The sequence below is a fragment of the Littorina saxatilis genome, linkage group LG2 (assembly GCF_037325665.1).
Source record: "Littorina saxatilis isolate snail1 linkage group LG2, US_GU_Lsax_2.0, whole genome shotgun sequence".
Lineage (NCBI taxonomy): Eukaryota > Metazoa > Mollusca > Gastropoda > Littorinimorpha > Littorinidae > Littorina > Littorina saxatilis.
In genome coordinates, this window is record NC_090246.1 from 10,064,526 (window position 1) to 10,082,812 (window position 18,287).

Below are 18,287 nucleotides of genomic sequence, written 5' to 3' on the forward strand. Positions count from 1 at the left end.
GAAACGTAATTTCCTTTTGGCAGAAATCCGCGATTTCGCGGACAATTCCCATGCCTGAACAATACCTTGATTTGCTACTTGACTACAGAAGGGAAGTTACTCTTCTTCAATGTCTAAGGGATGTTAACTCACATGGTTTATAACAAAAAAAAGCCAAATGCACCTGGGTTAAAAAAAAAATGATAATGAAAAAAGAGAAGAAAAAAAAACCTCACCTACCTTCCCTAACTATATCTGACCCTAGCTGTCATAGGACCCAATAATCCTTTTTAACCTTTTCATTTTCCTTCTTTAAAAAAAAAAGTGGCCTCAGAAAGAAAAACAAACACAGTTCCTGCCAAGAAAATCAAACAGAAAAGTACTTAAAGCAGGGAAACATCAAATTCACCAGCCAAACATTCCAAACCAAGAGAGAAACAGGAGCTATAAGCTAGACCGGTGTTCACTGTGATCTGTTATATGCAAAACAATGTGCAGCTTTTATTCACAACAACAGAAACAAAATAATTTCGTTAGCATTACACACACAAGTCAAAGCAGATTGTCAAACAAAACAACCCCCTCAACTGCCCTACCCCCAAATGGTGTTTTTCCATCTCTTACAAACTCCATGTTTTCTTCACCCTACATTGATTGGATTTCAAACAGCTACAGCTCCAAAAATGCCACTCTGAGCAGACATCATCCAGGCTGTTGTGTTTTGGTATTTGTCCTTGTGGATGGATGGTCTTATCCCATGTAAAAGTATAGCCAGATCTGAGATGGTGTGCACTGAATCGTTTATATACACGGGAAGGCATGTGCCTATAATTCAATTGCTACTTATGTGCTGCAGAGTGTGTTTTGACAAAAAAATGTAAAGAATGTTTTCAAAACCCCACAGATTTCTGTTTCAAATGTAAGAAATCATCAAATAAAGTTACTTGACACTGCAAAGACTTGTGTAACATCACATCTACATGAGTACACACACATATACACATAAATTAATTCATCATGCAAGAGGGTGGCAGTAATTTGCAAAGCTGTCAACAATAAAAACCAACAAACTTCTACCAAAGAAAACAACACAAAATGCTAACAGGATAGATAAATAAAACACCATTCACAAATGCTCAGGAGACAGAGAAATAAAACAGCGTCCACAATTGCTCACAGGAGAGAGAAAATAAACAAAATTCACAAATGAAGCTCACGGTACAGGAGAGAGAGAAATAAAACACCAATCACAAATGCACAGGAGACAGAGAAATAAAACAGCGTCCACAATTGCTCACAGGAGAGAGAAAATAAACACAATTCACAAATGAAGCTCACGGTACAGGAGAGAGAGAAATAAAACACCAATCACAAATGCACAGGAGAGAGAGAAATAAAACGGCATTCACAAAGCCCAAGCTGCCTTGGGAAAAAACAGTATTTTGAGAGAAACAGAAACACGCAGACTGCAGTGCACTTCAGGGTTAAAAACATTGATTCTCAGCAAACACCCTGAAACTTCAAGTACTCAAAGCTGTTAGTCATCAATTCAGTCTCTCTTTCACAACTGGAAACAACAACAAGAAAAACAATCTTCAGTCTCTGTAAATTCTCACTCACACAAATTTAACACACAAAACATAACCATGTATACGTATTCAGTAATAATTTCTTTAAACTTCAACATTAATATAAACATCCAAAACTTATTAAGGCACTTAGCGTGTATTGTAATTCAATCAAGTTGGCGTTTTAATGAAACAGATCCTGTGATTGGTCAGAATGCCCAAACTCATTAAAAATTACCGGTCATTAATTGTCGATAACCACTTGCTAAAAAAGCCATTAACCACCTGCTGGCGAGGCACATTGATACAACCTCAACTAGTCTCGGTTAGCTTTGAGGGTCATTTTACAAGTAGGAAATATGAAGGCCAACGAAATACCGAGACCATAAGGTATGCGAAGTGATGACGTCGAATACGTGACGTAAGTTGATGCATGAATTCTTCCGGACTACGTCAGTCAATTCCAAAGATCGCTTTTGTGATGAAAAAATTTTGTTTTAGAGATTGCTGTCCAGAAACCCGTCAAAAAAGAAGAAAAAATGTATGTGAAAGAAAACAAAACAGGAGCAGAGTCTTCTTCTTCTTCTTCTGCGTTCGTGGGCTGAAACTCCCACATACACTCGTGTTTTGCACGAGTGGAATTTTACGTGTATGACCGTTTTTACCCCGCCATTTAGGCAGCCATACGCCGCTTTCGGAGGAAGCATGCTGGGTATGTTCGTGTTTCTATAACCCACCGAACTCTCACATAGCTTACAGGATCTTTTTCGTGCGCACTTGGTCTTGTGCTTGCGTGTACACACGGGGGTGTTTGGACACTGAGGAGAGTCTGCACACAAAGTTGACTCTGAGAAATAAATCTCTCGCCGAACGTGGGGACGAACTCACGCTGACAGCGGCCAACTGAATACAAATCCAGCGCGCTACCGACTGAGCTACATCCCCAGGAGCAGAGTGATAAGATAGGAATACAGATACATATTTCTTGGGACTTGACCCTTGCAGGTAGGTGGACTGAAAGTAGTGTGTGAACAGAACAGAACCAATTCTGTCTGTTTACCATCGCATGAAAGCAGGAAAGAGATCGTCGTCAGATTGAATTACAATAACATTAACATGCTTCCATTTGAAACTTCGAGGTCTTCATCGTGGATTGACGCCCTCCCAAAGTCTAATTGAAGCCCTCCCTCGCTTCGCTCCGTCGGGGTTCAATTAGCTTTGGTCGGGCGTCAATCCCCGGTGACGACCTCGAAGTTTCAAATGGAAGCATGTTAATGTGTAATTGAAATAAGAATATAACAGACTTAAAAAATTCTCATTACTTATAAAGGTATATAAAAAAAATTCATGAGTTTTAGGAAATAAAGCATATTTTTGAATCAGTGAAATCCGTTTTGGAAGAATATGGCATTTACTCATTTAAATGTGTACATATGAAGTAATTTGAAAACAAGCAGAGTGCATAAACTGTAACTTACGTGTCTGGCTTTCACTTGCTGCAATGCATTCATGCATTTCTGTAAAGAAAAAAATTGTCAGATTATATAACTATAATCATAATGCATAACACACCAAAGAAAACAAACACACATAAGGAAAGAATATTCAGAAATTTCAGGAAACGATTGATTTGTAAAAATGTGCACATAACAAAATGTCTCCACTTTTTCTTTCCTCTATGGCCAGACCAACTACAGCAGAACCCCCAGATTTTCTGTTGATAACCTCCTAAATTGACCCCAATTCTAAGACTCCCTCCTTTTTAAGACTTGGTTTTCTCAGATTGTTTTAAGGTCTTAATAAGGAGGTTCCACTGCAACAATAACAAGTCGCGTAAGGCGAAAATACAACATTTAGTCAAGTAGCTGTCGAACTCACAGAATGAAACTGAACGCAATGCAATTTTTCATCAAGACCGGTATACTCGTAGCATCGTCAGTCCACCGCTCATGGCAAAGGCAGTGAAATTGACAAGAAGAGCGGTTTAGTAGTTGCGCTGAGAAGGATAGCACGCTTTTCTGTACCTCTCTTCGTTTTAACTTTCTGAGCGTGTTTTTAATCCAAACATATCATATCTATATGTTTTTGGAATCAGGAACCTACAAGGAATAAGATGAAAGTGTTTTTAAATTGATTTCGAAAATTTAATTTTGATAATAATTTTTATATTTTTAATTTTCAGAGCTTGTTTTTAATCCAAATATAACATATTTATATGTTTTTGGAATCAGAAAATGATGGAGAATAAGATGAACGTAAATTTGGATCGTTTTATAAAAAAATTTTTTTTTTTACAATTTTCAGATTTTTAATGACCAAAGTCATCAATTAATTTTTAAGCCACCAAGCTGAAATGCAATACCGAAGTCCGGGCTTCGTCGGAGATTACTTGACCAAAATTTCAACCAATTTGGTTGAAAAATGAGAGCGTGACAGTGCCGCCTCAACTTTCACGAAAAGCCGGATATGACGTCATCAAAGACATTTATCAAAAAAATGAAAACAACGTCTGAGGATATCATACCCAGGAACTCTCATGTCAAATTTCATAAAGATCGGTCCAGTAGTTTAGTCTGAATCGCTCTACACACACAGACAGACAGACAGACAGACAGACACACATACACCACGACCCTCATCTCGATTCCCCCCTCTACGTTAAAACATTTAGTCAAAACTTGACTAAATGTAAAAATGTTGGTCTCACAGGTATTACATGTAGTTAAAACACAAATATATGTTAAACATATCCTCAGAACCACAAGTGCTGCTATCTTTTTTGTTTCATGCTTGCAGTAATTAGTAATTGATGCTTACTGATATCTTTCTGCTTTTGACATTTTAAATTACCACCAACAACAAAAAGGGACATAACTGCATTGCGAGGTGTGTGTGTGTGAGGTGTGTGTGTGTGTGTGTGTGTGTGTGTGTGTGTGTGTGTGTGTGTGTGTATGTGTGTGTGTGTGTGTGTGTGTGTGTGTGTGTGTGTGTGTGTGTGTGTGTGTACTCACAGCAAAGACCTTGTCGCGTGTGACCATCATGAGGACAGGCATGGCTTTGTCCACCAGGGCCAGAGGGCCGTGTTTCAGCTCACCTGCCAGGATGCCCTCAGAGTGCATGTACGTCAGCTCCTTGATTTTCTGTGTAACAAATCACACATGTACAAAATGATCCTGGTTTTACACTGTCGCAAGTGGGTTTACACTAGGCTAGCTACCTCAGACTGCATGTCTCTCAGCTCCTTGATTTTCTAAAATGAATGAACAGTTTTACAGTTTATCTTCGAAGGTTCCTGCAAGTAAGGTTGGGGTCAGCTAAAAGTGTTCACAATACTCCAGCTACCTCCGTGCGTGTGTATGTCAGCTGTTTGATTTTATGCAAAACAAATCAGTAACTTAGTATGTTTAGTGTTCACATTAACCAGAAATGTACGATATTTTACTGGAGTTAAAATGTGAAAATACCAGTATAAAAATCTGGAACAAAAATCTTCAACCTTTGTTTTATTCAATGCTTCTTTATTATTGTCTGAGGTGCCAGAAGAGTGGTTGCGGATAACTCTCACTTAACTGCAGTCTGTCTTTAGAGCACTTATCTCCCTTTGTTATTTGATGGTTTACTTACCAGAGCGCCCTCGAGACAGGTGGCGTAGTTGTATCCACGGCCCATAACGAGCAGCGACTTCTGCTGGTACAGCTCCTGAGCCAGGGCGTGAATCTGGTCGTCAATCTTCAGCACTTCGTTGATTTGCTCTAAAACACACAGTACACAGAACAGTCACTGTCAGGGAAAAGACTAAAGACATTCAATATTTTAAAATAAGCATACATTGTGTGTGTGTGTGTGTGTGTGTGTGTGTGTGTGTGTGTGTGTGTGTGTGTGTGTGTGTGTGTGAGTGTGTGTGTGTGTGTGTGTGTATGTATGTGTGTGAGTGCCTGACCATGAGTGTGTGTGTGTGTGTGTGTGTGTGTGTGTGTGTGAGTGTGTGTGTGTGTGTGTGTGTGTGTGTGTGTGTGTGTGTGTGTGTGTATGTATGTGTGTGTGCCTGACCATGAGTGTGTGTGTGTGTGTGTGTGTGTGTGTGTGTGTGTGTGTGTATGTATGTGTGTGAGTGCCTGACCATGAGTGTGTGTGTGTGTGTGTGTGTGTGTGTGTGTGTGTGTGTGTGTGTGTGTGTGTGTGTGTGTATGCATGTGTGCATGTGTGAATGTACACATATCTGGGTGTCTGTATATCTGTGTGCTTGCTTGCCCTTGCTTTCCATGTGGGCGTTTAAACAAGAAAGCATGTGTGTGTCTGTTATAGAGTATGACCTAGCTTTTAAAAGTAAACCCATAGACTGGACTGGTCTTTGCTCTACTTTAAATTCAGACACCAAAAAGAAACAAGTCTTCAACCTTTGCCACAAAATGTCTACTCCTTTCCCTATAATCCGTATAAGACCTTATTCAATCATCCAAAAACAATCACACCTCCAGAAGTGAGACTGGTGACAGGTGAACAAGCATACATCAACAAGCAATAAACAAATACAGGGGACCCCCCCCCCCCCAACCCCCCCCCCTTTTAAGACCTCCAAAAGTCTGAGAAAATCAGGTCTTTAAAAAAAGGAGGGAATCTTAACATGGGGGTAAACTTGCAGAGGTTATGAACATAAAATCTGAAAAATAAGGTTTAAAAAAATGGGAAGTCTTAAACTAGGGAGTCTTAAAAGGGGGGTTCCACAAATATGGCTAAATAAAGAGAGATGAATTCTGCACTGAATTACCTGGCATGTTCTTCAGACCCTGGATAATTTCGCGTCGTCGCTCTTGCATGGAGATGCGATCCTCGCAGAACATCAGGCCGAACATGACCAGGGAGATGAACTGACTTGTGTAGGCCTGTGAACACAAACACACTTCTGTGATCATCATGGCAACAATTTCTAAGTAAGGAGATCCTCAGTATGAATGCGTACAAAGCACACCATCAAGAATCAAAGATATTTGAAGTTATGATCAGGTTCACAATCTGTGGATCAGTTTACAAACCCTTACATTATCTCTTTCACCTGATCTCTACATGAAAATATGTTCCAATACAGAAGAACCAGTCTTTTCGCATGACTCTACCACCTGATCTATGTTCCGTAAAACTGGTAGTTGCTTTCGAAACAGAACCTTCTTCTTCTTCAGCGTTTGATGAGAAACAGTACGAAATCATCACATTTATAGGTAAAAGCGAATGCAATATAAAAAACGCACGCATCCATCCACCCACACGCATACCCACACCCACACATACCTTTGTACTGGCAACACCAATCTCAGGGCCAGCGTTGATGTGAACACCACAGTGCGAGTCTCGGCTGATGCTGCTTCCCACCACATTGGTGATTCCAACGATCAGTGCTCCGCGCTTCTTGCAGTATCGCAACGCCATCAGTGTGTCTGCTGTCTCCCCTGTCAACATACATGTCAATCTTCAAAATTCAATCAGCCATATTTAATTATCATTCCGCACACAGATTAGCCAATTAAAGCTGTTGATTGTTGGTATGTGTTCAAGGGAAAGGAGGGCCGATTCTCTTTTCCCATTCATAACATCCCTTCAGTATGCTGTCTTTTTGGGCTGTTTTGGTGTGCTTGTAATGTAGTTCATGACATGCAGGCTACTCTGTTCGAAGAGTGATAATCGATATAATGTCTGCTTGTGGCATCAGCACATTGATTTTATCTATATTTTGAGGAACACGGGAAAATATTATTAGGGTTGTCAATCAATGAAAAAAGGTCTTTTTTCAATAAGGAATGTAGCCAACATATTTGTGTTGACTCTGCTCACAAGACGTCCATCACAGACAAGAAGCAGATTAGGCCCAGAATGAAGTGTGTCAGAAGAGCTATCTCTGAATCTTTGATATCTTCCAATCTTATGAATTTACAAACTTCATCATTTTGTCTCTAAGAGCACATTTAAAACTTGATCTTGTTGCGCTCCTTTGTCATATAATAAATTCCATTCCATTGGGGGGCCCGGTAGCTCAGTTGGTAGAGCACTAGACTGATGTGATCCTAGGGTTGCAGGTTCGAATTCGGGCCGGGACGGACACGGGTCAATTTCACGTGCAGACTCAGAGATGGTATCCATGTTCCACCCCCGAGTCACCACTGTTGCACGTAAAAGACCTTGGTCATTCTGCCATAAGTGCAGGTGGCTGATTACATCTAAACCCGCATACACCTGGGTAGCATGACTGAGACTGTTGCTGCTAGCTTTGTGTGTATGCAGTTCAGTTAGCACTCTGGTTGTTGTGTCTGAATGTACTATGTATTGAATGAACTCAAACCAAAATATATTCCTGTGTAATGCACGTGGTTGAAATAAAATCTTATGTCTTAGGCCCCCCAAAAAAAATAGGTGTGGTTACGGTAACATAGCCCAACAAAATAGGGTAGGTAGGTAGGCAATCACTTTTTTTTTTTTTTTTACTTTTTTTTCTAATGTGTACAAATTAAACCTACTTGACAGGGAAATAAGTGTGCGACACGGGCGCTTTCGCTTTCATTGCGTTTTTTGCACTCGTTTTTTTTTGTTTTTTTTGTTGTTGTTGACAAATGTAATAAAAAGTTATAGGATCGGCCCCTAAAAATAGGGTAGGTCGGGTTACCGTAACCACACCTATTTTTTTTTTAGGCCTTATGTCTTAGCTTTCCACTAGGAGGAAGCGACCTGAATTTCCCAGCGATAGGACAATAAAGTTAACAAAAAAAGACTGCTAAATGCTCATCTCAAACACTGTTGAAACCAAGAGCTATCTCTGACCTGACTGGCTGATGAAGAAGCAGACGTCGTCCCTGAAGATGGGAGTGCTGCGGTCCAGGAAGTCACTGGCCAGTTCCACCATCACCGGCAGCTCTGTCATCTCCTCCAGCAGTTGTCGTGTCTGTAATGAACAGCATCAACAACATCACTACACTGGAACCTCCATCATAAAACCCTCAGTGTAATCACCTCTTTCACTGTCTTATATGCAATCCTTAACATCAAAACTTTGTTCAGCTTTTCTTCCTTCCTACTTCTCTGTAGTGTTATCTGACATACGACGGGCGCAGTGGCGTGGTGGTAAGATGTCGGCCTCCTAATCGGGAGGTCGTGAGTTCGAATCCCGGTCGCTGCCGCCTGCATGGTGGGTTAAGAGTGGAGATTTTTTCCGATCTCCCAGGTCAACTTATGTGCAGACCTGCTAGTGACTTAACCCCCTTCGTGTGTACACGCAAGCACAAGACCCAGTGCGCACGGAAAAGATCCTGTAACCCATGTCAGAGTTCGGTGGGTTATAGAAACACGAAAATACCCAGCATGCCTCCCCCGAAATCGGCGTATGCTGCCAGAATGGCGGGGTAAAAACGGTCATACACGTAAAAATCCACTCGTGCTAAAAACATGAGTGAACGTGGAAGTCTAAGCCCATGAACGAAGAAGAAAGAATCTGACACACAAAAGCTGAGGTAACAAATCACCGTCATCACAATTAGGAAGACTCTTAGCATCTACACCTATCTAAACAACAAACAAAAGACCTCCACAGTGGAACCCCCTTGTCACGACCTCCAACAAATCTGAGTAAATCAGTCTCAAGAAGGAGGGAGTCTTAAAATGGAGGTAAATTTACAGAGGTTCTGAACAGAAAATCTGAAAAATAAGGTCTTAAAAGGGAGGGAGTCTTAAATTGGGGGGTCTTAACCCCTTCACTGCCACAGTATAACAGCATTTTGGTATTGCTGTGCGCCAGGGCAAATTTCGCTTTCTTCGGTAGGTTCACTAATCTGTTCACTGCTCAATCATTTATTGAGATATCTCTTAGATCTTTGGCATGTGGTTTGCTTACACCCTTGGCTATTATGTGATAACATGATCATTGGACTTTGTGATTGTTATAGTAAAAAAACGATATAATGACCATTTTTGTCAAAAATTACAAACTTTTACACACACACTGCCGCACGTAAAACCGCAGAAAACACAGCTAAAACTGGTGTCAAACATCAGGTACTCACATTACAGCCCATAACAGTATTCTTCTGTGTGGTAATCCATAAATCACTTCTTGTAGAGCTTCCAGAACACTGTATCATTTGAAAACAGGTCTACGAGTTGATGTCCGACTTTCGGCCGCCATTTTGAATCTTATAGATCGGAAAAAACTTCTAAAAAAGTTTTCACCACGTGGTACTAACTTATCTGAACGGTCAATGGGAAAGAACTGTGTTTAAACCCCTACAAGAAGTTGGACAGTGGTTACCTCCCATTTAGTATTCACAAATGTCCTGAAAAGTGCTGATGTAAATGCCACGTACCTAGTACGTGTATGGGCGTATGACAAACCAAACATGACCACGTACCTAGTACGTGCTGGGCAGTGAAGGGGTTAAAAGGGGGTTCCACTGTATCATCTGAGACAAAAGTTAAGGCAACATCACAGTCATCACAAAAGGAAGGCCATGAACATATACACCTTTCTAAACAACAAACAAAAGACATCTACAACACAAACAAATCTTTTACGCCTGTCATTAAAGCCGCAGTTTTGAAAGAATGTCTGCTATGTGCTACAGCGACTCGTTCCTCCAAGTCTGTTATCATTAGTTATCAACACCCAGCTTCCCTATGCCCACAGGCTAATTTACAGGCCGTCTCCAATTTCACACGAAGACACGAAAGTGAACAAAACAGTGACTTCCCCTTTTTTCTCGGTCCAGTATTCAGATACCACCATACTACTGGTTATCCAAACAGTTCCAGAGACTTGTTGGATAGAGGGTGTGAGTGTCAGTTGCGCATCTGGAGGTCATTAATCAAATCTTCGTACTCGCAGAAAAATTCCTCCCGATCTTCGCCTTTAAGTGGGCGAAGTCGACTACGCTAAGTATGCTCTGTGAAGCTGGCCGCATGGAGCTTTAGCACTGAGTTTTTGGTAAAAAGACTTCGCAAAACCTTCCCGAAGTCAACTTCGGGCTCAATTAAGAACCGCCTTTACTCACAGCGACAGCCGAGTGATAGCTGGTGCCGCAAGCAATGAAGAGAAGACGCCGACATCTGCGGATCTCGTGAATGTAGTCCTTGATTCCTCCGAGGATGACCTGGTTGTTGTCGAAGTTGACACGCCCCCTCATTGTGTTGACAACCGACTCCGGCTGCTCGAAGATCTCCTTCTGCATAAAGGAGCTGTAGTTGCCTGCAAGGTCAAATCAAGGTGACTTCAGGTTCCAGATGAGAACAGGATTGAATGAAATAAAATAAACAAACAAGCTTCCTCCACTGATTTCACTTCAATTACACTCATTAAGACTTTGTTGTTGTTGAAATTAGATGTCTTGCAAGACTGGGAGTCTTAAAACAGATGTAACTTTACTGACACTATGAAGAAAAGGCTAAAAACGTCAGGTCTGAATGTGGAGGGAGTCTTGGTTTCTTGCTAAATTGTACATTGCATTTTGTCTGTTTGATTCTTCACTTGCTTACTTATCTCTTGTTCCGTTGTATTTTGTATGTTTGTTTGTTTGAATGCTTGTCTCTTGTTTCGTACATTGTATTTTGTATTTTGTTCATATTTTTTGTTTGCTTGCTCATTCTGCTTCTTCGGACTACTGAGGTAATTCCTATGCAGGGCAACTATTTCATTCACTGGTGCGCCTTAGGTCCCTGGAGTGAAAGATATAGTGGATAGTGTACCTATCAAAATAAAAACAGGGGTGGGCTGGTAGGCAAGCTACTGCTCACCCAGTCAAGGCCGTCTTTTTTCAGGGTTACTTCCCCCTTACCAGGGTGAAGCGTAGTTCAGCGTCCTAGCACTTAAACTGAAGTAAATTGCTATATGTGAGTTGGGATAAGATATGTAATTTAATGCTAGCTTATTTCTTGTTTCATATGTTGTATTGTGTCTGTCCATCTGTTTGTTTGAGGATGAAAGTCGCTTGTTCATTTCAATGCCAGGAGAATGGTTCCGAATAACTCTCACTTACTCTATTACACATGTCGTATGCATTTTAGAGCGCTTACTTCCTTTGTTGATCAGATTTCTAAACAGCGCTCTGCCATGACTTGTGTTTAAAGTTCGAATCTGTTTGTTTGATTTATTACGTGAACTGACCCTTCATGATCTGCTGGATCTCCATCTTGAGCGTGATGACCTCCCTGATGGTGGAGTCCTCCACGTTGCGGTGAATGCGGTGAATGGTGAGACTCCCGTCCTTGATGGAAGCCACGTCATCGTCCTCCAGGAAGATCACCTTGTTCGTGTGCTCGATGATGGCACTGAAAACACAATTTTGCAGCATGTGATAACGAAATAAAGGATAACGCAAAAATAATAGGAATAATAATAAAAATAATGATAATAGAACATGTAGAACATTTATATCGGGCTTCTCCACAGCTGAATGCACTTTACAAAGGCTCCGGGGTTGGGAATGGGTGGGTGGGTGGGGGGAGATATATATATAATACAAATCAGTACAATCTGCAAGAACAAAAAACAATCATAAAAACTGAGCCCAAAATATGGAGTGATTTTGCAAGAACAAACAAACACTATCATAAAAACTGAGCTCAAAATATGAAGTGATGCAATGAAACAAGCAAAGAAAATCTCTGGTTGTTAGTCCCGAGTCTCAGAATTTTGATTTGGTCAGTAGCTGCACAATCTTATCCAGAGGATGAAAGACGCTTGTTGCTATTCTCTCAGGAGCCAGGAGATTAGTTCTGCACACCAACTCTCACTAACTCTTGTTGCACATGTTGTGTGCATTTTGAGAGCTTACTTCCCTTTGTACGGAATTTGTACAATGTTTAAGAATACTACTGTCCAGCTGTAAACGTCTTTCTGTGGGCAAAAACTCTGGTACATGTGTGTTGTATAAAGCATACCATCTTTTATCATTTTTTTTATCTTTTGTTAATTTTATTACACATGTGCTTAATTCATTGTCCCATTGCCGGAAAATTCAGGTCGCTTCCTCACAGTGGAAAGTTAGCCGAGGCGCACTACCCAGGTAGGTGCGTGTTTAGGTGTAATGCAGCCACCTGCACTTATGGCAAAGAGACCGAGGTCTTTCGCCTGCCACAGTTGTGGCACAGGGGTGAAACATGGAGTAAACTTATAGGAATCTGCACATAAGGTTGACCTGTGTATTGCCCCGGTCGGGATTCGAACCCGTGACCCGCGGATAACAAGTCCAGTGCTCTACCAACTGAGCTACCAGGCCCCCTCCTGCTATGAACTGAACTGAACTTTATTGTGCAAGGATTAAGATTTAAGGCTATAGGCCTTTTCTTACAATCAGTCCTTGAGACGCACCAACACGCAATAAAATAAAATAAAAATAGGAAGGAAAGAAAAATGATGATGAGCTGACACGAGCTAGGGGTTATAGAGCAGACCCAAGGAATCCCTTACCTTGCATCAGAAGCGAAGAAGTATTCCACCTCTCTGTGCGGTCCAATGGCATGGTACTCAGTGAGATCGTCGCCATCAGGCCTTGGAGACGGTGCTGTCAGGAGGCCTCTCTGGTCTGAAATACACAACCTCTGTCGTCAGGAATAGATACATGCTAGCAGTGCAGGGGATAATTACTTCGCAGTAGCAATAGCGTTGATCACTACTTTGCAGCAGCCCTTCGCAGTAGCGTTACCTATTTCGCAGCAGCATTTCGCAGCGGCAGTAGCATTAACTACTTCACAGTATCGGTAGCAAATTGATTTTGTGGAGATATTTATACACACACCCTCCCCAACTCCCTTCCTGTTTAGTTTGTTCCTTGGCAAGATATTCTGTAAAACGTTTGGAATAATTATCTTCCATGCAAATTGATCCGCTGAATGAGTGAACAGGAAGTTTGAGATTTGGTTAAAAAATGTTATTTCCGACATGCATTTCTATTTGGTACGACAAGAAACGATTGTGGATCAGTACAACACCTTTAGTTGGTACAGAAATTAGAAGTTTTCCACAGATAACTCTGTCAGGGTTTGTATAACACTGTGGAAGAGTTGTATGCCTTGAAGTTGAGTCCAGATGTAAACACACCGACATCCTCACACTGTGAACATTGAGCTCAGATCTCCAAGCAATATTCGCTAGATATCATATTTTGTTCTTCTTCTGCGCTTTTGGGCTGCAACTCCTATGTACACTCATGTTTTGCACAAATGAACTTTTGCGTTTATGACCATTTTTTCCTCACCATTTAGGCAGCAGGCGCCACTTTCTCTGTTATTTTTGGGATGCATGCTTAGTATGGTGTTTTTATAACCCACGGAACTCTGACATGGATTACAAGATCTTTACCATGCATACTATGTTTTGTGCCCGTGTGTATACACGAAGGGGGATAAGGCACTAGCAGGTCTCATTAAAGTTGACCTGGGAGATCAGAAAAATCTCCACCCTTAACCCACCAGGCAGGGCTGGGATTCGAACCCTGAACCTTTCACACAGAAGGCCGACGTCTTAACCACTGGGCCACTGCGCCCATTGCTCGATATTACTGTTGCTTTGAAAATGTGTACATCGGAGCTCGATCATCATTCACTGTGATGCTATCAGTGTGTTTACATCTCTCCTTACCTTCAAAGAATACAACTTTTGCACAGCACATAAAAACCCAGACAGTTGGTATATTTGCTAAAATTGTCTATTAAAAACACTCCAGGGTTTTTCAGTTAAAGAGTTAAACTACACAAAGATTACCCAGAAAACTGTGAGGAACCGCACACAGGTCAAACAACACAGTGTACATGTATTTACAAACCTAAAGAAAACACACCAACTCAAAAAAATATATACATAACACAATAGTTAGACATAACATATAGTAGTGCCACAAAACTAAGACAGAAAACAATTTACACTTAAAAACACAATTAATGAACCATTTTAAAGGTTAACACTGTTAATCCTGACGTTTCAGTACAAAAACAGTAAACCTAAAAATAATTATTTCTTGAATTTTTGTGATGAAATATGAGAAAAGAAAACAAAACAGTTAAATGGAGGGTATATATATATTAAAAAAAAAAAGGTTGTAGTTTACTGGCAAATAGGATTTTATTATGAAAACATTAAAAAATTAACATTAAAATCATATTTACCCAAGTAAAAAGTGCATTTCAAACAATTAAAGGAACAGTGGAAGGGGCAGAAATGCCCAATTATTAATGGTGAATTGTCAGTAGAGTAAATGTTTACATTCAAGTGTTAGTTGTCAATTCACTACAAGAGCATTGGTGTTAGCAAAACAAAGCTAGAAAAGCCAGTCATACATGTCATGCTGCCAAACAACAAGTTGATAGAGGTACAGGGATAATTAGTACATGTATATATACTAAAGATAAATCTTCTTCACACAATAAAAAAACTCACACACACACACAGACTGAGACGCACGGATGCATAAACACACTCAAACACACATATGCAAATACACATTCACACGAGCACGCACTCACACACATGTGCCCACACACATGTGCCCACACACACACACACACACACACGAATTGAGCATTATATATACTATGTTAGGTTCCTAAAATGGTAAAAAAATAAAAAAATAAAAAAAAAGGTTCCTAAAATGGTATCTTTAATTTGAGGCCATAACAATTAGACCTAACAGTCACATTGAGAATGTCAATGGTGATCGAGTTTCTGTCTGTCTGTCTGTCTGTCTGTCTGTCTGTCTGTCTGTCTGTCTGTCTGTTTGTCTCTCTCTCCCTCCATATATGTGTGAGTGACTGAAGTGTTCAGTTCAACCAAATCATTGTAAACATCAGACATCTTATCCTGCTACTCACAAAATAATTGATCGAAAATGTGAAAATCTGGTAGCAATAACATGTGTTGCACCTTAATTCTATTGATCTGTGACCTGGAAAGTTTGATGTTTGGAGGTTTGTAAACATGTCTCTTCATCTTTCTCTCCTTTCCATAAATCTGTGCATTTTCTCAGTGTAGCTTATTCCATTTTTATTGACATTTGTAGCTTGCATATCTTCCATTTGTTGACATGTTTACCTTGCAGTATCAGAGTAATGATTATAAATGCCGGATTTGTTAACAGCAAATGAAAAGGTGCTTTATGTTGGGAGATTAAAAAAATAAACACACAATTAATTGTATGAAAAAAAGCTTGTAAAGTCAGACATGTGGATGGATTAAGTTTCCTTTGGACATGTTTTTAAGGTAAAGACACATGTAGTCAAAACTTCTACATGTACTCCTTTTTGTACTGATTAATACTGGTTATTTGTCTGCAGTGCAGTGCAATTGTTCTAAGATCAGCTATTAATAATCAGCTTGTATCAGGCCTGTATAATAAAGTGAAATGCAAAAGGCAGGCACTAAACAACGGCACTCAGCTTTTACCTCAAAACCACACTCAGCTAACCTATCATCTACAAACGACTGCCAAAATTCACTGACACACTTCAACCAGCTTCATCATGCTGTTCACACTTCAGCCGTGCAAGTGCAAATATTAACTATTTCAAAAATGTGTTGTCCATACTTTCAACCCCAAAGCACACCTGCTATGTTTGACAAACATACGAAACCCCTATCCATCCATTCATACCTGAACCGTTAGAATATCAGCGGATTCTTCTGACACTATGACTCTTTAAAAAGATGCAGCCTACATCACCTCATTCATTACTCCAAAAGCTTCTGCAATAAACATCTCTCTACCCATCCTAAATAAAATAAAAATAAAAATAAAAACTCTCATTAAAATGCAGACTCCCTGCCTCGAATTGCACAGCAGCGATTAAAAGCCATGCCTTTTTTCTTTGGCCTCTGATACAGCTTCTCAACAATATGCAAAATATACTCATAGGGATGCGTATTATGAAAAAAGATTAACAGCGCATCAAGAAAAATAAGCAGCATGAACTTAGCAATTCTACCTTCGGCGAATGTCGTGCTTGCAGCTTTTCATGCAATCAAAGGACGTACCAAAGAAAAAGAATCACAGAAAATTAATATAAAAACATTTCCATAAATTTCAGATTACAACAAAAATAAATGCACACAGAATTGCAAATTAGTTGATGATGTGAGTATGATGAGGTAGTGTATTAATTATTTCCAGTCACATGCTTTTAGTCATGATTAGGAGTGGAAACTTCACTGCAGAGAAAAAAATCTTTAATGATTAGATGATATCCACACGTTTTTGCATCCAAATACCCACTAAACTCTACAATAATTAGATATTATGCACAAGGTTTTGCATTGAAATACCTAGTAAAGATCACCCAACAAAAACTGAGCAATAACATCAACATGCATGCTCACACCACTGACCTAGATGTACAGCAGATTTTACGCTAAAGGGCACAATTAATCGATAGCAATCTTTCTTTCTCCTTGCTGACTGTTAAAAGTGTTATGTTGGTCAATATACTTGCGTGTGTGTATGTGTACTGGTATATAACCTTTGTGATTTGGTATACAGCCCTTAGACAAAAATCCTTGCCTCTCCCACAACCCCACCTTGAGGGTTCACAGGGTATTGTATCACAATTGATCTAAACGGCAAATAATGTAAAATGACGATATTTAAATGTGGCAAGATATCTTAACTCTGACCTAGATAAATAAAGTAAAGTCAAAGGAGAAAAATCACCACTGGGCTCACATAAAATCAAACTTTTGATTGAAAGTTATACAATAGATCTTGAATACGTACCCCAGTGATCTAGTTCACAAAAAATAAAAACCTTGAAACTTCCTATGCAGGTTCTGGGTTTAGCTTGAGCTTATTTTTACTGTCTTGAATACGCTGATATTCACACAAGTGCATGCATGAGAACAAAGTAAATGTATCCGATTCCCTAACCTCTATGTACCACTCCCCCCCCCCCCCCCCCCCCCCATTATCGTCCTCGATACCAATCTTTCTCAGTTTTTACAGTTAGTCAAGTTTTGACTAAATGTTTTAACATAGAGGGGGAATCGAGAGGAGGGTCGTGGTGTATGTGTGTGTATGTGTGTGTGTGTGTGTGTGTGTGTGTGTGTGTGTGTGTGTGTGTGTATGTGTAGAGCGATTCAGAGAAAACTACTGGACCAATCTTCATGAAACTTTACATGAGAGTTCCCGAGTATGATATCCCCAGACGTTTTTTTCTTTTTATTGATAAATGTCTTTGATGACGCCATATCCAGCTTTTTGTAAAAGTTGAGGCCGCACTGTCAAGCCCTCATTTTTCGATCAAATGGATTGAAATTTTGGTCAAGCAATCTTTGACGAAGGCCGGACTTTGGTATTGCATTTCAGCTTCGAGGCTTAAAAATGATCCAAAAATATGTTCATCTTATTCTTCATCATTTTATGATTCCAAAAACATATAAATATGTCATATTTGGATTAAAAACCAGCTCTGAAAATTAAATATATGAAAACTATGATCAAAATTAAATTTCCCAGCTCGATTTAAAAACAATTTTATCTTATTCCTTGTCGGTTTCTGATTCCAAAAACATATAGATATGATATATTTGAATTAAAAACAAGCTCAGAAAGTTCAAAAGAACAGAGATACAGAAAAGCGTGGTATCCTGCTCAGCGCAACCACTACCGCGCTATTCTGGCTAGTCAATTTCACTGCCTTTGCCACGAGTGGTGGACTGACGATGTTACGAGTATACGGTCTTGGTGAGAAAAAAAATGCAGTGCGTTCAGTTTCATTCTGTGAGTA

The 18,287-nt window shown here is 40.0% G+C and overlaps 1 protein-coding gene across 4 annotated transcripts in view; it reads right to left on the minus strand.

Annotated features, from left to right (window-relative positions):
* Positions 1-18,287, minus strand: part of LOC138958170 (glutamine--fructose-6-phosphate aminotransferase [isomerizing] 2-like) — a 76,126-nt gene that overhangs the window by 19,146 nt on the left and 38,693 nt on the right. For 3 of the 4 annotated variants that reach the window (XM_070329250.1, XM_070329251.1, XM_070329249.1), the window contains exons 9-18: positions 16,494-16,517; positions 12,988-13,102; positions 11,683-11,846; positions 10,574-10,767; positions 8,355-8,475; positions 6,834-6,991; positions 6,316-6,430; positions 5,172-5,299; positions 4,559-4,687; positions 3,026-3,064 (exon numbers count right to left, since the gene is read on the minus strand). In XM_070329250.1, coding sequence (XP_070185351.1) covers positions 3,026-3,064; positions 4,559-4,687; positions 5,172-5,299; positions 6,316-6,430; positions 6,834-6,991; positions 8,355-8,475; positions 10,574-10,767; positions 11,683-11,846; positions 12,988-13,102; positions 16,494-16,517 — 1,187 coding nt within the window. The remainder of the gene's footprint in view (positions 1-3,025; positions 3,065-4,558; positions 4,688-5,171; positions 5,300-6,315; positions 6,431-6,833; positions 6,992-8,354; positions 8,476-10,573; positions 10,768-11,682; positions 11,847-12,987; positions 13,103-16,493; positions 16,518-18,287) is intronic. The other variant, XM_070329252.1, reaches the window with a different exon arrangement.